This window comes from Malaclemys terrapin, chromosome 4 (genome assembly GCF_027887155.1).
Source record: "Malaclemys terrapin pileata isolate rMalTer1 chromosome 4, rMalTer1.hap1, whole genome shotgun sequence".
Lineage (NCBI taxonomy): Eukaryota > Metazoa > Chordata > Testudines > Emydidae > Malaclemys > Malaclemys terrapin.
In genome coordinates, this window is record NC_071508.1 from 42778532 (window position 1) to 42804963 (window position 26432).

Here is a 26432-nt window from a genome sequence, read left to right on the forward strand (position 1 = left end):
CAGATGTGTTTTTTCCTGCTTAATTTTAGGCACATGCATAGCCCCAGTAAGACTACTCAAATGCTTTGCTGGAGTAAGGCCCTATTGGATCTGGCCTTTGTGATCATTGCTGTGTCCTGCTTTAGACAAGTAAATTCAATCTCCATTTAGCTGTGAACATTCACAACTTCTGTCAGATTGTAAGTCAGAGGTAGGCAACCTATGGCATGCATGCCAAAGGCGGCATGCGAGCTGATTTTCAGTGGCACTCAGACTGCCCACGTCCTGGCCACTGGTCCGGGGGGCTCTGCATTTTAATTTAATTTTAAATGAAGCTTCTTAAACATTTTAAAAACCTTATTTACTTTACATATAACAATAGTTTAGTTATATATTATAGACTTCTAGAAAGAGACCTTCTAAAAACATTAAAATGTATGACTGGCACACAAAACCTTAAATTAGAGTGAATAAATGAAGACTCAGTACACCACTTCTGAAAGGCTGCTGACCCCTGCTGTAAGTCATCCTAGAAATATGGCGTTAAAGTGCAGTTAAGGTAAGTGGAGGAAAGGAAAGGAAAGGAAAGGAGGAAAGACCTTACCAAGATTCAAAATGTAGAAGAATATGCACCCTGACAATATGCTACAGAACTGGAAGCCAAGCCAAGCCAGATATCAGGGCTTTTGCATCCATGCTACTGGAAAGCCTTCTAGGAAGAGCAGAGTTCACTGCTGATAGAGCTTCTGATGCAGGTATATCTTTAAAACTACTGGCAGCTACTACTGGTGTCTGTGCTATGCACATAAGCGCTCAACATAAATCACTCAACATTCTACCACAAGTTTCTGCTCCAAGACATCACTGCTCTAATACATTTCTGAATTGTTTTCACACACTTAGGAGATCTGTAATTCACCACCTAAAGTTATTGCATTGTCAAAAATCTTGAAACAGATCAGAAAGTGAAACTGGCTTAAAAACCCTAAAAAAATGGCTGAGTATTAGCTTACAAATTCATGCTGAAATTCAAATGGTCTGAGAAAAAGGCTTCCTCCTTGACTGACAAGGAAATATTCAGTTTTCCCCCAATTCCCACCCCCCACGCAAAATACTCCACAGCCTCTAGCCCTATTCCCCTATTGGAATTCTGTAGTCCCAGCCTCTCAACCCTCTCCTAGCCTTTCTTTTCAAGCTTTCCCCTTCCTGGGGCTTCTCATGCATTTTCCTTCCCCACATCCCACTCAGTCACCATAGCAGGAGAAGGCAATGCCAATGGGTCTTGGACCAGCTCTCTAGTTCCCTCCCCTTTTTAAGGCCTTGTCTACAATACACAGAATTTGCCAACTCAGCTATACTGGCATACTAGATACAGCTTATGCCTATAGAGGGAATTTTCTGCTGGCATCGTACCACCTCCCCAAACAATATTAGCACAGCATTCTTCTGGTGGCATAGTTGCATCTACACTGGGGCTTTTGCTAGCATAGCTATGTCACCTAGGGGAGTTGTTTTTTCACACCTCTGACACAGCTATGCTGACAAAACTTTGTTGCGTAGACCAGGCCAAAATTAGAAGACTCCTTGTTCTATAAACCATCAGAGAGCAGGGAGAACTCTAAGTAGGTAGGGGAAACATGAGTAGACAATGATTAGAAGAGGGAAGAGCACTCAACTCCCTCTGTTCTCCCAGGCTCAGGTCTACAATATCATCTCCCCACCACTGAAGGTCCTTGCTCACCCATTAAGTTTAATAGTAGAAGCAATCAGGTGAAGATGGATTAGGGCAACAGTCACATGATGAGATCAAAAAGAGTGAGCTGTTTGTGTATATACATAAAGTACCTTTACTGCACAAAATCTATAACTGACTAATTCATTCCAACAGTGGAATGATGAATTATCTTAGTACCCAACTGCCGATCACAATCTGGGTCAAGCGTGGAAGCGTCTCTAAGGATAGATGGAATTCAGTTCTGACTACTCTGGGCTGCTTTTTTGGCTCTCATTTATTACTGCCTTAGTTCAGATATTGATCTGCTATGCCAGCCAGCTCCAGTACCAGGATTGTTGCTGAGACTGCATATCTCTTGCCTGATTTTAGAAGTAGGACTATTTCAGCTAGAGGAAAGAAAGATAAGATAACATCACATACTCTTTTATTTTGAATAGCATGAAGTTCTACCACTTTACATCCTGAGCAAGTGTGGAAATTCAATTCACTGAATAGATTAATGTTAAACTGTAAGAAATGCAGATTAGAAAATCAGTTTATTAATATTAGAAAAACTGAGTTGCCTTCTTTTAAGCCTTAAAAGAAAATCCTGTCTGTTCAAAAAGCACCCAGTATACATCAAACAGCTTCCCTCCTTTAAGGAAATACAAATGATCTCATTACTGTCAGTTTACTAGTAAAGAAAACAGGCAATTAGAGTCTGGTGCTATTCAATCCCGTTCTGTTCTACTGTAGCCTATGATAAACATGTCCTGCCTTACAATAGCTGTATCCAGAAACATATATGTCATTAGTTTATTTTTAAACAGATCATTTTTCCCCATCATCAGACATACTAATCAACAGCAGGTCTTGTCTATTGAATCAAAATCAATGGGGAAATAGATTAGAAAGTGACATTTACCAAAACAAAGGAAGTGCCAGTTTTAGGGTGAGATGGAAGAGGGAGACAGCAGCTGAAAATCTGCTCTGTACAGTTCACTGTATAACCCACTTTGTGATGCTCTGAACCCCCTCTAGTTGTGGATGGGCCAGAGAGGTTGATGAGCATAATACAGCCTTGGCTAACAAAGGCAAGTCTTTAGGCTCAAAGAGCAGAGGAAGTTGTGTTTTTAGAACCAGAGGTCCCAGGTTCAATCCCCACTGCAGACAACCCCCCAGGGGCATGGTATAACAAGAGCATTTGGCCAGTACTACATCTTCCTCAAGGGCTAATCCTACAGGATGCCAGGTGCTTCCTGGAGGCACTTAACACACCCATCTGCAACTGATTTCAATTGGGGGCTGAAGGTGCTAAGTATAGGCCTGGCTTGACATAAGTAAGGCACATGGCATGAACTGACCATTAAATTGTATCTTTCCAGAGCCACACACAGTGTGGGAAGAGACAGCAGGAACCGATCAATTAACTACACTGGGATCAGAACAGCAGCAAAGTTAAGCTTCCTGACATCCCCTTGAGCCTACCCAGCACTATCACGAGCAAATCTCAACCAGCACACTCTACAGCCCCAAGCTCCCAAATCCAGCAGCATTCACTCAGTTACACACTCACTCACCAGCAGTAGCCCCCCATCCCTCCTTTAGCACACACTTCCCATCATGCACACAGAGCCCCGCATTACCAAATACCCTTTAGCAGCACAAATCCAGCACATCCATTAACCAAAACCATCCTGTATAGCAAATAATTCTGTTTATTGCCATGACTACAACCAAAACATTCTGTATTGCCACAAAGAAGTGAAGAATGCATTTAATACGGATTGCAGAATTGAAGTCAAAGCAAGAAACAACAGTTGTTTTGGGAACTGTGCGTGGAGAAAAGTTTAAATCCTCCATTCTGAAGTCCTTATTAATTACAATACTAAAAAAAGTCAAGTGGTTCAATGTTTCAAAAAATGTACAGTTAATTTCATTACAAGTTAAAACAATGGCTGCTTATAAATTACACTATTTTACCTTATAATACACAAATAATAGCTCAAAAACCACCACCTAATCCTAGAATGAATAACAGATAGATGTACCATGGAAGCCTCGCATAACAGAACATTTCAGTGGGAAAGAACTTGTATGCACTACATTCCTTGCAGTGCAGATCCTTACTACTGAATTCTTTAAGCAGTTTTTACAGTGGGGGGAGGGAAGGGGGAAAGACTGAAGCCTGAGCCCACCTGAGCCCCACTGCCCTGGGCGGGGGAGGGGGCAATTACAAAGCTTGGTGGGCAAATCTAATGCCAGCCTTGGCAACCCCATTAAAATGGGGTCGCAACCCACAGTTTGAGAGCCACTGGGACAGACTATACTGGCGGCGGGGGGGAGAGACACAAGGAAGGAGTGACAACCCTGAGTGACAAGATGGGTTAAGTGTCTAAGGCCTTGGCTACACTTGCGAGTTACAGCGTTGTAAAGGCTCCCCCCAGTGCTGTAACTCACTCCCCGTCCACACTGGCAAGGCATTTGCAGCGCTGTATCTCCGTGGTTGCAGCGCTGCATGTACTTATTCTAGGTGGGTTTCTGCCATTGAAAAACTTCTTGACATGAGACCTGGAAGTGTAAGAGCCTCCTTAGCATACAGTTCCATGCTCTCTTCCATAAGACAAAATCATGTCTCTTAAGAGTCTGCCTACACCCCCTTAAATCAGCCCTAATAAGGATGCAGCAGCTCACCCATCACATAATCATCCCCCTCACCAGTTCATGGAAGCTTTCATTTTAATAAGTTTTGCTGACATGAAATTCAGAGGAAACCACTTCTAAAATGTCACTTTTTATTACCTGCTATTTACAGAATAGCAGTAGAATTTTTATACATCTTTATACTGCTTGGGAGGCATCTTATTTTGTCTTTGAATAGCACAATGCAATGTCAAATCAGTTTCTCCTACGTTTCAACAAGCAATTTATGCCAATCTACTCAAATGTGTAAAAATGACCATAAAAGCCCTATTTGGATTCTTTCTTTGAAGTTAAACACGCACATTATCTCATGGCAGTGGAGATATTCATTTATCTATTTTAAATATCTACATTTGGAACAAAAACAACCCTTAGGGGCAGAGTACATTCAGTAACTGTATTGATAATATTTACAGCCAGGTCAAACATTCAGAGTGCTTCTTCCTGTCACAATTGAAGGTAACTCCACCTGAATCCTCCCTCTGTGGTCCCTTGAGAGCACCCACTCTAGGTTCCTGGCTCCTGAGCAGTCACCTCTCTTGGATAGAGACCCATATCTCCCCCACTGCTGATGGGGGGGGTTTTAGGCTTCACAATTCCCTGCCTGCACAGTGATATCCCAACCAATCTGGATTGTCTAAACAGGCCAGAGTCTGGCCTTTGCTTTCTCTTTGAAGGCTATAAACAGTGTAATTGACAGTGGCTAGAAGTTACCACACAGGTCTTTCTAAGCAAGCACATTTATTCTTAAGATGAAAGCATTACAGAGAAAACATATTAAAAACAATAAAAGAAGCTATGCACATGTGAATAAGATTACCAGAGATCATCCCACAACTCCAGGAAGGGAGGAGTCACTCCTTCAAACCACACAAAAGGGTTTTTTGTAGTTTCAAGTTCATAACAATCAAGTTCACACAACCATTAACACTTCAATCTTTCTTTCATATAGCTTATGCCTTTGATCTTGGCCTCATGTAGCAGGTGATCAGATGATAATGGTCTGCTCTTCCAGGCAAAGCTTCAAAAGGCTGTGGTTTTGCATAACTCGGGGATAGGAAATGCATTCACCTCTCCCTAGGTATTTCCCCCAGGAAATCCACTTCACACACATTGTCCCACAAGATCATTCTTATCTGACACATTGTTCAATATAGTTCCTTGATCATCCAGGCCCACAATACTATATAGTCTTTCCATTTAATACAAGGGACTCCAAAGATACTTAAATTTAATTCAATAAGGTTTTTCAAGAATATTGCAGGAAATTGTCATATCTATCACACTTCTCTTTAACAGTATTGTACAAATTAATGGTTCAACATACACATAGTATATTAAATTTAACTGGGACATGCTTAATCAGGACCACTGATTTACTTAAAGCTCTCCCAGGGAACAGAGTTAGCCTAATGATAATGAATACTAATCTGTTTCTGAATCTATTAGTAGGTTCAACTCCCACTCCCAATGCCATCACAACTACATTTATATGATGGTAGTACCCAAAATGCACTAGGAATTGTACCAACAAAGGAAGATGGTCCCTTTCCCGGACACCCATACCATCTAGGAAAAACAAGTTGGCAGAGAAAGGGAATACAGACAAGCAAGGTGGTAAGGATAATGTTTGGCACAAGTAGGTTTTTATATCTATATAAATATGTGTTTATAGAAATTTTAGCTTTCTCTACAGAATAAAAAGTAAATGCACTCATCTGCTCTAAGCATCCTTGGTATCCTTTAAAATGGTTATCCAGATGTCTTCATTACATTAGCAATTTCATCTGAGCTCCAAGCAGCCAAAAGATATAGAAAGCTAAAAATACTACTCCCCACTCTCAATTCCCCTCAAAAACTAGAAAGGAAATATTAACTTTAGAGCATGCTGTAGAGATCAGCAAATTTGGATTATTTAGGGCTGGAGCAAGTTTTAAAGTTGAAGGCCTTCAATCCCCATTACCCCCTTCATGAAAAGTTGTTCCAGCTCAAGCACATCAGCTGTGGCAGTACAGTACTAGTGAGGCTGTTTGACATATGTCAGTCCCAGGCCATCACGGTCTTTACAGGTCAAAATCACCATCTTTAATTCTATCCAGACACCAGAACCAGTGCAGGTCACAGAATAGTGGGGCAATACACTCACAGTATGATTCTCCACTTAAGCAGGCAGCTGTGTTTTGTGCCAGCTTCAGTTTCCAGATGGATTTAAAGGCAAAGCCTCATGAACAAGGCACTGTAGTAATCTTTTATTTATATATATATATATATATATATATATATATATATATATATATATATATATATATATATATATATATATATATATATATATATATATATATATATATAAACTTAAAAATATTCCCAACCACCCCATGACATCCCAGTTTAGGAAAATTCTACTGTATTTTCAAAACACTCTGGAGAGTAATGCCAAGTATCCAGAGATTCCAATGCCAGAAGGAACCATAGTGATCATCTAGTCTAATCTCCTGTATAACACAAGCCATTGGAATTGTACCTCTAATTAACACACAAGTCAACATTACATTAATATAAATGGAGTGGATGACACTGTTTGCACATGATGGACTTTAATGACCCAAGTTCAAATGTATTCTAGCTCACAAGCAACAATGACGTTTAAGGGCCTCGAGCTTGTCTATATAACAAAGTCAACACATACTTCACAGATATTATCCACCAAGGAACAGAGTAGCATTGGTGAACTGGCAGAGCCACCCAAAGTAAGCCAAGAAAAAGGAGCATATACTATTGCAAGTGAAACGTAAGATGAAAGTTCACAGGGCTAAGAAAGCTTTTGAGAAGCAAATAGCCAAAGGAAAAATAAATATATGGGAAGCAGAACTTAGCCTGTCAAAGAATAAATGGGCCTCCTGGTCTACCAAAGATCTAAGGGAAGCAATAAAGGGTAAGGATATTGCAGATTTTTCAATATTCAGAATGTATTAAGGAGCTACTCACCCTAGATCTACTCTTTTCAAGCAAGGATGAAGTACTGTCAGATTGAGATATCAATCGATGACGTGCTGGAACAAATGGGTAATTAGATCAGCATGTCACCAAGACCAGATGGTTAAGTTCTGACAGGATTTTAATATAGTGGCACATTTTAATGACTGCATCTTTGCAGTTCAGAACTTCATGCTTGAGGACCGAAGCACAGCAAATACTGTACCTCTAAAAAACAGATTACATTATAGATCCACACATCTTATTTCAGAAACTGGGCAAAAATCATTTGAGATAAAAAGGAGAAACCAACAAGGCTTCTGTGAAGCAAAATCATTGTGGTATTTGGTTGATTTAAGTATCAGAGATGTCCTATTACTTGTGAGATGCACTCATTAAAACAGCAAAAAATATATGTACTGAGCTGCACTGAGATATGAACACATACTTATTGCAAAATGTAAGCAGCATTAATAGCAGTTTCTAGCATAACTCCCAATGACAGATAGCATTGTGCTGCAAGAGAAAAAATGTTTTCATTTCATTTAATTATAATAAAATATATACACACTTTTTTTTATGATGGACATAAAGGGAAAAGGATATTCTGCATGTCTATTCAGACAAATTATGATTGAGAACTTACACCTTCAGATTACATTCTACAATAAAAGCCATTGGCTAGATATTTTATGCAAATAGAAATGCTACAGAAAATTATTTTGTGATCTTCCTGATTAGAAAATATTCAGTGCATGAAGTCTGCCTATGCTCACAGCCTCACTCCATCCACTGCTTACTACAGTGTCATCAACCATCCCTGTCACGGAGGAAAACACAAGGCCAGCAAAGGTTTCAACACTTATGCACATTTAATAATGTTAAATATCTAGATGCAACCAAATCCTTAAGTGCATACTATATTTAAAAATCAAACATCTTGCATACAGACTCATTGACTATGAAAGGCTTAAGACATATTCCAACTGTATCCACTTAAAAAAAAAAAAAAAGGATCAGACTCGTCCCCACACAGTCGCAGGCAAAGGCCTATGTAAGTATATGCCCTTGCAATATGCCCAGGTCAATACTGGGCTCTGGGGAACATTGAAGACAATAGTACCACCCACCCTGCACCTACATAGGAGGACTATTAACACAAGCACTTAATGTTATTCTGCAGGAGTTGACAAGCTGAAGGGGCTGTCTTCCAGGCAGCCAGGACTCAAGTCAGAGTACTGCTTGACCATTTTACAGGTCAAACCAAACACTTGGGATTGTACCCAGAAAGAAACTGTAAACCAGGGCAGACTCAGGAGCACAGGCACGGTGTACAGTAAAAAGAGACCATAAGCAAGCCATACACCTTTTTACACTAGGTAAAGTTACAGAGTTGCCTTCAGATGTAGCCAGGCCCAAGGGACCACACAGCAGAAGGCAGACACTGAAGTGGAAGAGCACATAGGGGTAATCCAGTCACACAGTTTGAGCACATCAAAGGGGGCAGCAGGAATAAAAATATGACCAGAGAAACAGAAAAGACCTAAAGTTTGCAGAGCCTTAATTTCTGAGACAGAACAAGAGAGGAATTTTATTCTTGGTGGGTTGGGGGAGGATAATTAAATGAGAATAGTAACTAGTGGCATTGGTATATACTGCTGAGATGGGGTGTACAAACCCCACGCTGGAGAACAAGGGGTTTACAAGCAGCTCTGGGCCGAGGCAGTCCCGCCCAGCCGAACCTATAAAGCCTGTACAAGTTGGAGGCAGAGCTTAAAAGGGAAAGTGGAGCAGCTCAGAAGGAGGCAAGCAGGAGAAGGGAACAGATCTCTGCTCTGGGGAAATAACAGCCCAGGAGCTCTTGTTGCCTGAGACCTGACCACACTTGGTCCTGTCCAAGCCAGCAAAGGAGAGAGTGGAGACTGTTTAGGAAGATCAGAAACTTTATTTTCAGTTCAGTTCTTTAATTTAACCTGCAGGGAAATAAAAAAGGGGAACTCAGATGGGAAGTGATGCAAGGATGCAGCTATTTAGCACCCTGTGGTACAGAACTTAGATCACCTTGGGCTGGAGCCTGATGGGGAGGGTAGGCCTGGGCTCCCCTACCACCACTTGAAGGTGGGATAACAATAAGAGTCTACCGCTTGGTGGGGAATCCAACTGGAGAAAACCCTGAATGCACAAGGGACCAGACACCAAATCCTGGAGCTAAGGAGAAAGTCCTGACACCCTAGTGGACACCAACAGACTTCTCCGTTATTGGTTTTTTCTTTCTGTATATCCAGAAAGGAGCGGAATATAGCTCATGACTTGGCCGGAGGACTGAGCCACAAAAGAAGGTACTGATCCCATAGACCAGAGTTGTAAAACAAAGGGGGACCACCTGCCTGATCACTAGACACCACTGCTGGTAAGAGTCACCTTTCACAACAGCTTTTAAAACAAAATATACACCTGTGCCCAGAGCTCTGGATAGGTGCAGTTTTACAACAGAATAATAAAATTAGCAACAGGAAAGCCACTGAGGGTTTGAAGAGATTGCTTGTAGCCAGCATTGGGCAAGATGGATTTTGTGGCAAAGTTCTGGATGGATCGAATGGGGCAGGAAGAGACACAAAAAGGCAGGAGAGAAGGCTGCAGTAGTTTTCAGTGACAGCTCCCTCCCCTTGCTGCATCTTCAATTGAATACACTAATTCCATCAGAAGGATAGTCCTTCAGTCTTTTCCTACAATATAGTTAGTGCATTGCCATTTAGGCTTCCTCCCACACCCTCCAGCTAATCTGACAAGGAAGGTTAGAGGGTAAGGAAATAAACCTAGCCAGATGTCACCCTGTTGAGTTCCTCACCCACTTCCCACACAGGGAAAGCAGAACAGTCATTCACCTCAAAACCAAGGCAGAAAACATGAATGAACTTCTGCCAGACCCTCCTTTTCCTTTCTACTGCTCACCCCGGACCTCTATACTTCATTGAGACGACTTCCATTTTGGTTGACATTAGTGTTGTCTTGACAATTTCTCTCTTATTTAGGCGTGCTTAAATAATGCTCATAACTGACAGGATAACGGTGATGTTTTGATCATGGAATGTATTGCGTTGGAAGACATAGCTAAGAGGAAGTTAATCAGCATAATAAAATACACAAAACGTAACGCTAAAAGTCCCTTTACAGGGGATAAAGCAAGGATATGATGACATGAAAATAGTGTAGACAGCAAAAGTTATGTAAATTGAAGTTTGCACATGCATATTGTATGGGTTATGTAAGTCACAATACTTAATGCTGATTGGAAGAAAGCTAATGAATATGTAATGTGGAAAGGTATAAGAAATCAAGTGAACACAGGCTCAGGTAGGAGAATACCTGACTATAGACTGAGACCACCAGGTGAGCTTCCAAGTACCCCAAAACTTGGTAGCTTGAGCCCCTCATTGTTCTGTCTTATCTATTTATCATCTATCAAATATATGCTCAGAACTATAGATGACAGCGATTCTGTCTGAAAATTTATAAATAAAGGCCAAAACTGATTAAGTCTCAATTAAGTTGACTCACGCCTCACCTTGCACACCTCACAAGCAGTATCCCAGAACATCTTTTCTTGTAAACTGAAGTTTATGTATGCTGTGATTCACTGTAACATAATAGTGTATTAATCCTATTCTCAGTACATTTTCCTCCCCCCAAAACAGTGCTCCAGTAATCAGATCTTTATGATTAAGTATAATAAAATTCTTAAGAGTATCTACAATATTTAAAAGACAATGTATACACTGACTTATTGTCAGTGAAAATCTTAAGACTCACTCCAACTCTCCATTTATTCCCTTAAAAGAAAAAGGATCAGACCTATCTCAGCAGGCCACAAGCAAAAGCCTGTATAAGTAGATGGCCTTAGAAAAGTGTCTTAAAGGTCAATCTTTGGCTCTAGCAGAAAACCATGATGAACAAGTTCCATAGTCAAGGGCATATTCCTTACCCCTTCGTTATTTGTAAACCACCAGTAATGGATCTCTCTTCTGAAGTGCTGCAAGCAGTGAGGGTTCATGTATATGTAACAGATATTGTGTACCAATTTCCCATATTGGCCTGCAGATTCAAGACACCCCCAAGTCAACAAATACAGCATCCCCACTGGATGTGTGATTAATGTTTTTCAAAGAGACACAGGGGCTGAATGCTGGAGCTTCCTTTACAAGTAGTTTTTTTACCAGTTAAAATAAATAAAGTAAATTTCACTCTAGAAGATCATCAGCCAGTGGTACTTTTCAATAATAGATCCAGATTCAACTTCTAAGTGTGTATAGCTAAGATACCAGAATTTAACTATGCATCCTCAAAATACAACTCTGGAAAAAAATTAGCTTAAACTGTGAATCTGTTTTTATTAAATAAAGCAGAAGCACGAATTACAAAGCTGCATACATAAATAGAAGCAATTGTTTAAAATTGAAAGCCTACTAAGTTAAAAAAAGTATCTAGAATGTTGTTTCAAATTACTTTTGATAACTGAAATATGACAATACTATGCACTGCCACTGACTTCAGTGGCAGAAGGACCATTCCCCTGAGTAGTAACTACTTTAACTCCATAGTATTCACTGCAAACTCTCTTACATCTCTAAATGTATTCTCTATTGGAAACAGTTATAGTAATTTTCTACACCACTTAACTAGAAGGGGTTTTTTTGCCACTAACTCAAAGACAGCATGCTTGCGTCCCATAATATACTATAGAATACACTATAAAAGTAGACACTATATAGCAATACAGTATAGTTATTATTGGAAACTTCGCTACAGACAGTGCAGTATCATGAAAGCCAGGAGACAGTATTCCTATATTCCTAGGTTTTTATACATAAAGTATTGTAATGGAAACTATATTAATTATACTATCTACTAGAGAAAATATACTAGTAAATACAGAAGTGTTTCAACACTGTAGCATTATTTCTGCAAAACCAGTATTGCACATTTTACTATAGCAATACGATAGATTCACTGTAGACAAGATGGGTGAGTTAATATCTTTTCTTGGACCAGCTTCTGGTAGGGAGAGAGACAAGCTTTCGAGCTACACAGAGCTCGTGTCATTTTGTTACCCACAGCAAGAATCCTTTAATATAAAAGCTTCTGTTCTAAGTAACTGTTTCTTCTTCCCCATCCCTTAGTCAATGTCATTCAGGCCCCCATTATTCAGCTAGATTCAGGAACGATTCATCACCTGCAATGAACTGCATCTACAATTTTGCACTATAACAAATTGCCAGGAAAAGGCATTAATAAAGGGCAGATAAGGAAACTGTGGGAGCAATTCATGTGGGCAACAAATGTCTGCACAAATGAAGGCCAAGACAGAAAATCAGACCCTCAACTTAAAAGTATTTGCCCAGCTAAGGTGTATTTTACTGCTTAATGGACAAGCAATAATAATTATCCTGGGTGCATTGGTTAACTAAGGCCTACAGTTGAAAATGAGAATTGTACTTTGTGCTCAGGTTCTTATACTTGCACACAAAACTGCTGAACAAAGTTGATTTACCTGCCAAAAATCCTTGTTCCTTCTCTGGCTCAGCCAGCTGTATCTATACTATATTTTGGAAAGAAGACAAATGGCTAATTATGTGTGGGTATCACCCAAAATTGGAACAGCCATTTTCTTCTAAAAACCAAATTGGAGTTCCAGGCTATGTTTGGTAAAGTTGCCTTTATTTCTCTTTATCTGCTTGTAGGTTTTATTCTCAAGGCAACTTCTTGTACCTTTTTCCTTGAGACACCATTTACAAAAACAACTGTATTGTGACAGCATATTGTGGCTGTAAAATGAATACTGAAATTAGCTTAACAGATAATTTCAGAAGCTGAGAAAAGCAAAATGGAAAACAATACTTCAGAACATTTTAACAGAATTTCTGGCTTCCAAAAACACAAGTCAATCCCTTTGCATACAAAGTCCCTACTCTATTTTCTATGGCTGATGAGAATTTCTTCAAGCTATAACTTAATTTAAAGCCTTGATCATTTTTGCCACTGCCATTATGATTGTAAGTCAGTATTTCTAAACACTAATTATTAAAACTGTGAAAGACATCAACTTTAAATAAAAGTTTGCCGTCTGTAGGCATTTTACCTGTTACCAAGGATAGGCTCTCCAGAGGCACCCAGTGCTGAATAGTCCATGCCATAGAAATTCAGCCCCAGAAGAATTTTACTCCTCCATTTGGATTCAGGATCAAGCACCTGAACACAGGCTCGTACCCAGGGAAGAGGGGAGTTTGGGCCAGGCCTGTTGGGTCAGCAATGGAATAAACAGGATGTCAGAAACAGTAAGTGTTCATTTTCAGATAGCAGCAGCTTTGTATTCTTGAACTAATTATAACTTGATGAGCAAACTACGGCACATGAAAAATTACAAAGGCTAAATGGACAGTCTCTTGTAGTCTGAACTCTAGTTTGATGCACAAAACACTCAACCTGCTTTTCAAATGACATTGTGACCCCTTTCTAGGCAAAAAGGCAAAGAAATATCTCACATAAGTCAGAAGAGAAGGCTTCCATCTAGCAGTTTTTCCACTTCACTGGGCCTGGGATAATGCCCACAAGAGAATTCAAAATACTCAGTGCCTTGAGTTGTTTTGTATACCATTCTGACCTTTACTGTTATGTTGCAATGTAACACACCAGACCTAATCCTGTTCATTTTACTCACACAAGGAGTCAATAATTGGCAAGCAGGATTTAATCCATTGTTGCTTAACACTCCTACCTTGTGGTAATGAATGCAGAATTATCTGGATGGGCAATGGCATCATAAGGAAAAGCCATGTTTGTAAAATGAACAATTGGACCACACAGACTGGCTGTCGTCATGTGCACCAAGCACTCAGTAGTCTAACATAAGGAACAACATATTCCAGTCTTGTGAACATCAATGGATTTCACCCTCTGGTGACTATCTACCTCAAAGTGTTTTGGATATCTGTACAATTAAAAATAAAATCAAAATAGTAAGCACACTGTTCAGAAAATACTTTGCGAAAAATTATGAGTTGTTCATATTTAAAGGTAATGGTGTAGTGCCAAAATGGGGGCAGTGTCCTATAGTTCATATGTTAAGACTAGGCATGGCAGAATTTGATTATTTTTTTTTTATAATTTCAACAGATGCGATGTTTATTTTTAAGCATTTTTTCCTATTTTTATCAATTTAAATTTCACAGTTGCGGGAAATTATAGGGAGTCAGACAATTATTTCATGATAGTAGATGTAGAAATTCAAAAATGTAAAGCTTTATAACCAGTAAAACACTAATTTTCAACATCGTATGTCGAAATATATAAAGTATCTAGCCTTAAATCAAACTCTAAGAAGTTCTCAAGGAGCATTTTTCTTACATTGTCTAGCTGTAAATTTTGACCACCACTGGAAGTATTTTTCATTGGTTTGCGCATGTACAGTAAAACTGATGCTAACCAACATTTACCAATTTAAAAAAAAACTAATCCTCCCAAGCCTAGATAAGACCTATCCAAGGAAATTCAGAATAAACCTATTAAAACCAGTTGAAAAAATCCTGTCTCAAGCTAAGGTACTACTATAAAATCACATTTATTTAATAATGGAAATGACCGATGTTACTACAGACTCTAAAGGAAGTGACTCCTTGTGCAGAAAGAGCAGCTGCACTGCAGCAACAGCAGATTTAAGCAATTGTACGCACCAGTTAAAGAACTGACTCAGAATGTCTCCATAACACTGTTTAAAACCAAAGTTGCTGTTTCATCAAAATTCCACTTCAAATTAAAATTATATCTTATAGCTGTTTGATTTTAATACTAAGCTCAAGATCAAACAAATCTAATACACTTGTGCAATTCTTTAATGCAGTTAAGTTTTTAAGGCTTTGTTTATTCAGCTAATAACGTATCACTTGCTAGATTCTCTATCTTGAAAGTGTCTATACAGTTAATACATATAGAAGATAATGATGCAACATTGTACATTTTAAGAATACAGTCTTAGCAGTATTGTGTTCCATTGCCAGCTACGAGTAAATGTCAGTCGGAGATCCTACGCAAAAACTGCCGGGGTCACTTTGACAAGCTTCCTGTTTTGTCACTATTTTTCATCTGATTGTGTAGCCATAAGAAACCGGCTGCATATGTGGCTGGGACTGGAACATGTTTCAGCACAGAGAATTTAACAGAAATATTTCAAATCTCAGTTCTCATTCCCAGCTATTATTTTTTTTAATTCTAGGGCTTTAGGAGTGGATTGTTGAGAATGAGTGGTGGAAACTGAGAAAGAGTAGTAGTAGAGGCAGGATGTGGGAAGATGTGGGAGTGAGGGAGATATATAAACTCTTTTCCAAAAATAAAGGCAAGCTTCTTTTAAACGTTTGATTGGAAAAACAAGCACCAAACACAAACCTGTCTAGAGGTTATCAAAATGCTAATATACTAGATATGACAAAGATCCCTTAGGAGTGCTACAGATTAGTACAAGTGAATGGTATGATATTCCTAATGGCAGGGAGATTTTACTAACTCACCTCAATACTGACTTTAGGAAACCAAATTTCAGCTATGTACTGTCAATTTAGCAGGAGCTTCAGAAGCATATTTTTATCAGGAACTTGAGTTTGAAGTCAACCACAGCCAGTGGGAATGAAAGTACACCTCTACCCCGATAGAACACCATCCTCGGGAGCCAAAAAATCTTACCGCGTTATAGGTGAAACCGCATTATATCAAACTTGCTTTGATCCGCCGGAGCACGCAGCCCCGCCCCCCTGGAGCGCTGCTTTACCACGTTATATCCGAATTCGTGTTATATCAGGTCGCGTTATATCAGGGTAGAGGTGTATTTAGTATAGCATTTAAAAACAGTTTCTTAAATGCTAGAGTCTACTCTAAGACCAAATTAGGCAAGTAAAAACATCAGTTGTGCACAATGTCATTTTTCCACAGAATGAAAGTACACTTGTACATTCATCCTATCATGGGTTTTGAAACTGCACCAACTAGGGTCTGAAAACAAAGCAAAGATCATCTTACATAAAAGAAACTAACGTCCAGTTACTAGCAAACAAACTCTTGAGCTGAGGTTCAAAACCCTTTAAGAGATCTGGACATCCAATTACCATTAAAGGTAATGAGAATAAAGTATCCTAATCTTAGACATCTTTGAAAGTCTCAGCCTTCATCCATAATCCTAACTGCTAACCCTAATGCCTTATCTGGTGTAGTTAGAACAAACTATCCATTCTTCTTGTGATCAGCCAAGGCTGTACCTTTCACAGCTACATAACTGACAATTAATTTCTGGTTATCTGTGCCCAGCCATGTTGCCTTACCGCTGTGGTGTTGAATAGTCGTAGGTCATGAGACTGAAGCTGTCCATTACTGGGGCCAATTGATCAAATTCTTTCTTTGTGAACATTCCCAGCTGATTGGTCCTTTCAACAAACAAACAAAAAAGACAAAGTATTATATATTTTGGGTTGCTCTCTCCCCTAGATTAGGGGAATTAAATTTAATTCAGTTTTATCACATAGCACAAAACTTTCATTTTGGGATTGCAGTAAGACGCCTCAGTGACGTTCTTAAAATGAATCTTTAAGACAAAATATTGAGTACTACTGCATTGCCTATGGGGAAATGTCAAAGAACTGGACATTCATAATAGACTTTTAAAGATATATTTGCAACATAAGTACAATTAATATAAAAACTATGTTCTAATCAAATTTCTTCATGTAATATTGGACTGAACCAATACACTAATAGTCTTTGACAAGCCAAGCAATTAATTGATTTTAAAGTTGCTATTTTCATTTAAAATGCTAAGCTATTCTGAAAAAAAACACAGATTTATAAATAATTAAATGAATCAAACTGTTCCTACAAAAACATGAAATAGATAATTTCTTGAGAAAATGCCCTCCCCTCATATTCATGTCATAGGAAGTGGCAAAAGGAGTCTACTCTGCACTAAGATAACTATTTTCTCAACATGCTAAGCCCATTTTGTTTCTTTTTAACCACTGCTAATACAACCACAAAGTCCCAAATAATGGAATGACAACAACACCGGGTGCTTTTAGCAATAGATGGTGGTATGTACACTTGCTTCGAGGTTGGACATAAGTGCTGCACTAACAGCAATAAGGATTACTTTAACTCTGAGAAGGTGCTGCAATTACTGAATTTTGAGATTTAATTTACCAAGGTCAAGCAGTTTGACACCATTTAGCAAGATGTATAGCTTAGAAAGCCAAAACACTGTTTGTCCTGTGAGATCTAGTATTTTTGTACAAGCCTATATAAGAGGATGAATGAATTCCCTTATTAAATTTAGCCATTTTCCTCCAACAACTAACTTTAAGCAATGACCCATGATCCTATATGAAGGAGGATGGGAATCTAAAATCTGGAGAGTGTGGCAAAGGGAAAAATGAACAAAGAGGAGAGGTTTGTTTCCTGGAAGATTAGTGAAACCTGGAATTCAGGTTAAATTGAGTTGGTAGAGGGGAAAAAATGGCAAAATACTATTCTATAAATGCCTGCCTTGAATTTTCTTGACCTGAGTAGAGCAAGAACCAATGCATGAGTTTCTCTACTGCAAGCTTAAGTAAAGGGATGAATTTAACAAATTTCTCTTATAAGAACAACAAAAATCTCTCAGGGTTTTTTTTTTTTTTTTGTTATTTTTAGAATGATCCTTACTTATATAACCAAGTGTCAAGTCTCCAACCTAACTTCATGTATTTTGTTAGTTCTGGGCATTTAGAGGCCCCTGAATTTATTCTGTTTTCTTTTTAGGTAGGCTGGGAAATACTCACTAGGTACTCTTTGAAATTCCTTCAAAGAGCAATGGTCATAACATCAGAGAAGGGGCAAGTTAAAGCAGCATTATGCCTCTTCCTACCACTCTCCCCAGGAAATATAAGACAGCCTTGATAAAAAACATACCCCAAAGAGTGGGCAGGTATGGGAGAAGACACTGGAAGGAACACCTGTGTCCCGCCAGCCATAGGGATCTGGGAGAGCTGGGGAAGAGAGAGAGAAAAGAGAAACAACTCACTCCCTCCTAAGTCAGAGCTAAACATAGAGAGGAATTGTACAAAGGACCAATGAGTGTGGGTTGCTACAAACTCCATTTTACTTAACAGAAAAGAGCAAAGTTATGTACTTGCAAGTACATGTGGTGCTATTCTGTGTGTCACCCACAAACAAAATGTAGTGAATATAATTCCCATTAAAGGAATTAGAGGGAAAGTATTTCAGAGTTCAAATTTTTCCTGACCAATAGCTTTATAGGAACACAGTTATTAGGTCTAAAAATTTACAACTATCCTTTATCTAGAAATGCTGCAAATAAAACTAATTCCTGCTCCATCACTCTGGGAAAAAAAGTTAATGGAGCAGAAATTAAGAAGTGGTGTGGAATAGTCATTTTCCATGTGCACGTTGACATACGTGGACTGAGTATGAATGATATTTGCAAGTCAGGTCACTTAATCTGACAACACATATTAGAATCAGATTATTTACTTCCAGTATAGATAAACATGTCAGCAACTGTTTTGTTTTGATATATACTATGGCAGCCTCGTGTTCCAAGAACCAATAATTTAGTTGCCACACTAAGGAGTCCTTCTCTTCTTCTCCCCAAGGCTTCAAGCACAAATTAAAAAAAACAATCTCCTCTTCTGGGACCCACGTGTGAGACTCAGTCTTCTCAACCGTGATCTGCCTGGCATTTTATTGCAAATTTAAATCACAAACTTTCTACAAGAATAAATCAAACGAAGAGTGTCTTTTTGTTACAATGTCATGGTAACCTGAATGCCTGTAGGCAAAACAGTTTCCCTTCCACTACCCCAGTAAAATGCATTTTCTGTAAATTGATTCTGATTATTTCTGGGAGGAGGCATAAGGAGTAATTATACCAAGCATGCATCTATGCATCCGAAGAAGTGAGGTTTTTACTCACGAAAGCTTATGCCCAAATAAATCTGTTAGTCTTTAAGGTGCCACCAGACTCTTTGTTGTTTTTATACCAAGCATTAGATTTTTATGGTATGTTGTATTGCTTGGTAGATTAAGCAGGGTAATACTTTAATGAAACTCAGCGATGCAACTTGCCCACCCCAACTTTTTCAAATGAACTACCAAGGAATAGGGAAAAGGCATGCAAAACACTGTCATCGTCTCACACACAGAGGCTTGTAACTAAACTGTTTCAAATAAGTGTAACCCTCCGCATGCTGGGAGTGGCGCTCTGTTCCCCTCTAGCAGTGGCTAGGCAGCTAAAAATTAATGATCTTGCTACAGTCTTGGCTAAGAAACGTGTCTTCTAGATCAAACAGTAGCAGCTCATGCATTTAGTTCCAGAGATCCCAGGTTTGATCCCCACTGCCAACACCCCTGTGCGAGGCGGCGTTACACAAGAAAGGACGATTGGCCAGGAACAAAGGCCTACAGAAACATGCTCCATTGACAGAGGATGTAAACATCTATCATTTTCAATTCAACATCAGTCAATCAATTCTGCACAAACAATTTGCAAAACCCCTCAGCTGCGGAGATGGCGGGGGGAGTCATTTTGCCCAGCGCAGGGCCTTTCAGAAATGTTCTCAGTAAAAGAATTGATACTTGAGGATAAAAACTCAGACTTTAGGGCCAGAAGGGACCATTATGATCATCTAGTCTGACCTCCTGCACATCACAGACTACAGACCTTCACCCACCCACTCCTATAATAGACCCCATCCTCTGGCTGCGTTACTGAAGTCCTCAAATCATGATTTTAAGACTGCAAGTTAAAGAGAATCCACCATTTACACTAGTTTAAAGTAGCAAGTGACCCATGCCCCACGCTGCAGAGGAAGGTGAAAAAACTCCCAGGGTCTCTGCCAATCTGACCCAGGGGAAAATTCCTTCCCAACCCCAAATATGACAATCAGTTAGACCAGGGGTCTGCAAAATTTGAGACAAGGGTCTTATTAGATTTTTGAAGGGGCTTCGCGGGCCGAAGCAACTGTGAAAAAATTAAATATATGCAAAATCGTTAAAAAAAGAATTATTATTTTAGGGTTAGTGAGAAGTATGGTACTGATGTTTTTCTGACAAAATTGCATTTAGCTGTGGTTCAAAGTTAGTGTTCCCTATCATCAAAATTGATTGTAAATGTTCATCAGACAAGGTCGATCTGTAGTTGGATTTCACATATTTCATCATCGAAAATGTTTTTTCACACACATAAGTAGTGCCAAACACTGACATTAATCCACAAAGTTTTTTCACATGAGCATATTGATCACTTGGCAAGCATTTATAGAACTCTACCAGAATTCCTTCCTTATATTTGTCCTTCAAAAAGTCATTGGATTGCAGGTCAATCACTTCCATTTGAAGTTCAGGTGGCAGTTTTTCGAGATGGCAATCAAATGGGTTTTGGAAGATCCGTATTTCTCCTGCATTCACATCAAGGTCAGAGAAACGCTCCTGGAAGTGTAGTTTCAGATCAGAAATTATTTCTTGTGCAAACCTAGTTGGGAATCGTGATTCAGTTTCTTGGTTGGTTGAACTTTTCACAACATGTAAAACGAGCAAAGCAGTCCCTCATCAGTTGGGACTCGAAAAGAACTAGTTTTTGCCTGAATATTTTCACCTGGGTGTACATGTCACAGATAAGCCCGTTTTCCCCTTGTAGTCTAAGACTGAAGTCATTCATGTGCTTGGTCAAGTCTACGAAAAAGCTAATTTCCAAAGCCATTCACTGTTTGTGAGTAAAGGTAGAGGTCTTTTTTATTTTATTTAAGAACATTTCAATTTCAGTTCTAAACACGAAAAATCGTGACAAAACCTTTCCACAGCTCAGCCATCGAACTGAAGTGTGGTAGGACAAATCGTGATATTCTGATTCTATTTCCACCAGAAATGCTTGGAACTAACGATGGTTAAGTCCATGCGAGCGAATGAAATTCACGGTTGAAACTACTGGTTCCATAACACATGACAAATCCAAATATTTCCCACACAATGCTTGCTGATGAAGAATGCAATGAAGAATCATAGGCTTGGGACAGCCCACACTTTCACAAGCTTTGTAGATTTGTCCAACCAAACCTTTTTTTGAACTGCACATGTTTCTACCTCCATCGGTTGTAACGCACTTCAGTTGTTTCCATTGCAGATTGTATTGAGAAAGTGACTTTTCAACTTCTTTGAAAATCTCTTCACCTGTGGTTGTTCCATGCATACTATGCACAGAAGCTAGTTCTTCCGTAACTTCAAAATTACTGCCGACCCCGCGAATAAACAACAGCAGCTGCGAAGTATCGGAAACATCAGTTGACTCGTCAAGTGCGAGGGAAAACCACTCAAACTTCTTAGCCTTTTCATTCAGCTGGAAAATTATATTACTGCCAGTGTCCTCAATTCTGCGAGCAACTGTGTTCGCCGAAAGACTAATTGTCTTAAATAAATCTACTTTTTCTGGGCATACTGCTTCGGCTGCTTGAATCATACATATTTTAACTAGCTCGCCATCAGTAAATGGTTTTCCTCATTTTGCTATTAGGTGTGCCACTCGGAAGCTGGCTCTTGTTGCAGCTTCGTTCTCAGTTTTTCTTCTTCTTCAATATAAACTGTTGTGACGATAAGCCACGTTTCATAGATTCTAATTTATCTGAACGTAGCTTTCCCGTAAATTGAGAGTAGTTCGACAAGTACTTGGTTTCATGTCTACGAATGTTGTATTCTTTTAGCACTGCGATAGTTTCGTTACATATTAAACATAATGCTTTACTACCTGATTCGATAATGAAATAGTCCACACTCCATTGTTCTTTAAACACGCAACATTCAGAATCAACCTCTCTCTTCTGTCCTTTTCCCAACATAATCGCCCCAATAGAAATGGACTTAAACACAACGAATATACGTTTGTCACTAGTCTGACACGTGCTAAGACAAAAACCGAGGGAAACAACAATGACTCATCACACATCCGGTTCCTTCTGCCGCTACTAACCTACCTACTGTGTGCTAATTGGCTCTGCGGCCCTGGCAGGAATGCAGTGACGTCATGAAGTTCTGCCACCGCTCTGAGGTTTCCACTGCTGGCCCCTTGCCAGCTGGGGTCCCGCCGCTGGCCCCACCCAGTGCCCGCTGTTGGCCTGGGTGAAGGAACCCAGACTGGCAGCGGGGCTGAGACCCCGACTGGTACAAGCCCGTGGCAGGAACCCCAGAGCAGCGGCAGGCTGAGCCGCTCAGCCTGCCGCTGCTCTGAGATTCCCGCCGTGGGCTCCTGCCAGCCAGGGTCCTGCTGCCCGATGCGATGTCAGTTGGGGGGACTAGACAAATCAAAGCCGCGGGCCGTAGTTTGGAGACCCCTGAGTTAGACCCTGAGCATGTGGGCAAAACCCAACAGCCAGAAACCAGGAAAGAATTTTCTGTAGCAACTCAGAGCCCTCTACATCTAATGTCTCATCACCAGCCATTGGAGATATTTGCTGCTAGCAGTCGCAGATCGGCTACATGCCATTATAGGCAGTCTTATCATACCATCCTCTCCATAAATTTATCAAGCTCTGTCTTGAAGCCAGTTAGGTTTTTTGCCCCCACAGCTCCCCTGGGAAGGCTGTTCCAGAACTTCACTTGTCTGATGCTTAGAAACCTTTACCTAATTTGAAACCTAAACTTGTTCATGGCCAGTTTATACCCACTTGTTCTTGTGTCTACATTGGCGCTTACCTTAAATAACTCCTCTCCTTCCCTGGTATTTATCCCTCTGATGTATTTATAGAGAGCAACCATTTCTCCCCTCAGCCTTCTTTTGGTTAGGCTACACAAGCTCTTTGTGCTGCTAACATGCCTTTCAGCTGACAATCTCAAATCACTTCAAAGTTTAAATTAATCCTAAACTCCACTCTAAGGCAGATATTTCCTCTAGTATACAGCTGAGGAAATTGATATACAGAGGGCCAAGAGGCTTGCCTGATGATATATAGCAAGGCCCTGAGAATCAAGGGACTTGCAATCCTATGCTTTAGCCAAAAGCCTGTCTTTCATCTAGGCTTTGAATATTAAGCATGTATTAGAGACAATGCAGTTGCAGTGACCCCATCACCATTTATCAGAAATATGTAATGTGCATATTGGAGGAAGCTCGTCATTAATTTCTCAGTTGACTGAAGATGATTTGATCTGTTCACAGAAGTGCAACTATTAAGGGGGAGAAGTTAGCTGTGCAAGCACACAATATAAAAAAAACAATATCTCAAGAAGTTCTTTATGTGGAATTAACTTTGCCCTCTGAATGGCTGCATTTGCATTAGCTCTGAGCAGGGCCGGCTCCAGCGTTTTTGCTGCCCCAAGCAGCGGGGGGGGGGGGGGGGAGCCACAATCAGCGGCACTTCGGCAGCGGCTCTACCGCCGCTGCTTCATTCTTCGGCGGCAATTCGGCAGCCCGAGAGGGACTGAGGGACCCGCCGCCGAAGAGCCGGACGTGCCGCCCCTTTCCGTTGGGCGCCCCAAGCACCTGCTTGCTGCGCTGGTGCCTGGAGCCAGCCCTGGCTCTGAGCCTACCTCAACACAGTTAAAAAGGTGACTGTGCAATTTGGGGCCTAAGCAAATATGCTTTTTTTTAAAAAAGTGTGAAATGAAGCACTGAATGTGAGAGAAGTGTGATCTTCCAAAAGGAAGATAAAAATAGAAATCAGTTGTTAATGTGTGCAAACATACTGTAATTATGCAATATCCTCTATAAATGACATAATTCAGTATCAAGAGAAAGTACGTATTGTGACAAAGTTCCTCCTCTGCCTTGACGGGTCCTGCGCTTTTTGGTGGATTTGCTCACCTCAGAGGTTCACGGCAGCCCTCAGTTTGGTCGCTTCTGATAGAGGCTCAAACCTGCCGTTCACTCAGCTAACCTCATCACTGGCCAGCAAGCCCCCCAATGAGGCTCAGTTTCCTTAATATTCTACTCAGACACATTCGGGGAGTCCCACTTGATTCTTTAAGTAATCAACTGTTCAATGCAATTATCTCTAAAACCTATTCAACACCAAAAAATTCCAGGCATCCAGTTTTGGAAACAGCCTAGATTTAATTTGAATGCACATGCCGTGCCAAAGGCATTCCCTGAGTAGAAGTTCATTGCAAAAAATTTTCCTTTGATATTTAGCCTTTATTTGCTTATTCATTTCATCCCACTCCTAACTTTTTATTAGGCTAAGTAGTTCCTTTAACTTGCTATGGTTCACACATTTCAATATATAGGCTTACGTCCCCACTTGGTCATTGCTCAGACAAGCTATAGATTCAGGGTAAAATTGTTATTTTCCTTCAATCCCCCGGGCCATACTTCTTGTTCCTAGAAACTCCCTCCAATTTGTCAGTATTTTTCTGATGAGTCCTAAACTAAGCATAGCATTCCATGTGCGATCACATCACAACCCTACAGAAAGAAATGACCTATTTCTTATACTATATCTGAATATGCAGTCCAAAACTGCACAGCCCATTTTTGCTATTCTGCTGTCCATGTTACTTCTAAAACTATATATGATTCTAAAATGTAGTAAAGTCTTTGGCATTACTGATTTCCATGTTTCTCTTTCCCATTAAATAGCTTATTTTCAGCCCTCAGTGGTGTTATCAAATACTCTTTATTTATTGTAATCTGCAAATTAACATGCTCTTTCTACTGGAGACATATCTGATGTTTAACAGCTGTCTTAAATGACTCTTGCATTACTCCAATTCCTACTTCTACCAACTTGGTATTCTGACATTTATCATAACTTTGTTTATGGCACTTTTTTATTCACAGGTCAGCATTTATATCAAAGCCTGTATGAACTGAGTACCAAGTTTTGAGGTACTGTCAAAAGTTCTTTTAAAATCGTATTACAATGCATCTACCACTTACCCACTAATTTTTAAATTTCTATTACAATCAAGTTTGTTTAGAGTTATTCTTTAATCTCATGATGCTTCTTGCTCATGGTTCTATTAACCTCTGCAAAATTTGCAATTTGTTCTTTGACTAGGAAAAGGAGGCTAGACTTACGAAATGGCTATTGCCAGGACTACTTGTTCAAAGTTCCATTTTATATTTGGTTTTTTCCCATCTTCTGGTCCCTCTCCAGTTGTGTGTCCCTTCAGAAGTAATTGACAGTGGTACAGTATATTTGCTACAGCAATTTCTTCAGCATCCTAGGATGCATATCAACTGGACTTTTTAAATAATTTATGTTCAGATAGTCCAAAAAAACCCATCTGGGCTTTATTGGTAAGTATTTTTACAAGTTTCTCACTTCGTGACCATCTATACCATATTTCTTGTTGAAAAATAGAAAAAATATTTGAGCAAATCAGCCATTCAATCCACTTTCATTTACTTTTAAATGACCTACTTTTTCTGCCATTTGTCATCTCATTATACTTACCCCGCAAATGAAGCAAGGTAAACACAAAGCTTCCTATAACTCATTTGGCTTTTCTCTGCAAGTTTAAACTATATTCTTGTTTGGTTACCTCATCTCTTTTCCATTTACAGTACAGGGCTTTTTCCTCGATCCTCAGGTCTTTGAACTCTCCTTCATGAAGGAGACTGTTGGCTCCTTATTCACTGTATGCTTCTATTTCAGAAGTCATCTAGTCAGTAATGGCTTAATTGTCATATCTTGTAGAACTCCCCAATTTCTCCCCACACTAGTAGTTGGCAAAGCTTCTCCCCACACCAGACCTTCCTTACTGGATTTCATATTTCCTCAAAATTAGGTTCCCTGAAATTTAACACCTTTGTATTATTGAATTTTGTGATCTCAGTGCCCAGAATTCAATTTGCTCATGGTCAGTGGTTTCAGGATCCCTTTTTATTCTTACATTCAATCTGTTCTCCCTTATTAGTAGGAAGTAGAGGCTGGCTTCTTTCATTGGAATTTCTACCTTTTGGATTACACGAATGCAGACATGGCTAATACTAGCCAAATACAAAATAAGATATACGGTGGCTTAGATATTTTAGTTCCTA

At 39.7% G+C, this 26432-nt stretch overlaps 1 protein-coding gene across 5 annotated transcripts in view; it reads right to left on the reverse strand.

Annotated features, from left to right (window-relative positions):
* Nucleotides 1–26432, reverse strand: part of CHID1 (chitinase domain containing 1) — a 288134-nt gene that overhangs the window by 156506 nt on the left and 105196 nt on the right. For all 5 annotated transcript variants that reach the window (XM_054028547.1, XM_054028549.1, XM_054028550.1 and 2 more), the window contains exons 9-10: nt 16735–16836; nt 13509–13664 (exon numbers count right to left, since the gene is read on the reverse strand). In XM_054028547.1, the coding sequence (XP_053884522.1) occupies nt 13509–13664; nt 16735–16836 (258 nt within the window). The remainder of the gene's footprint in view (nt 1–13508; nt 13665–16734; nt 16837–26432) is intronic.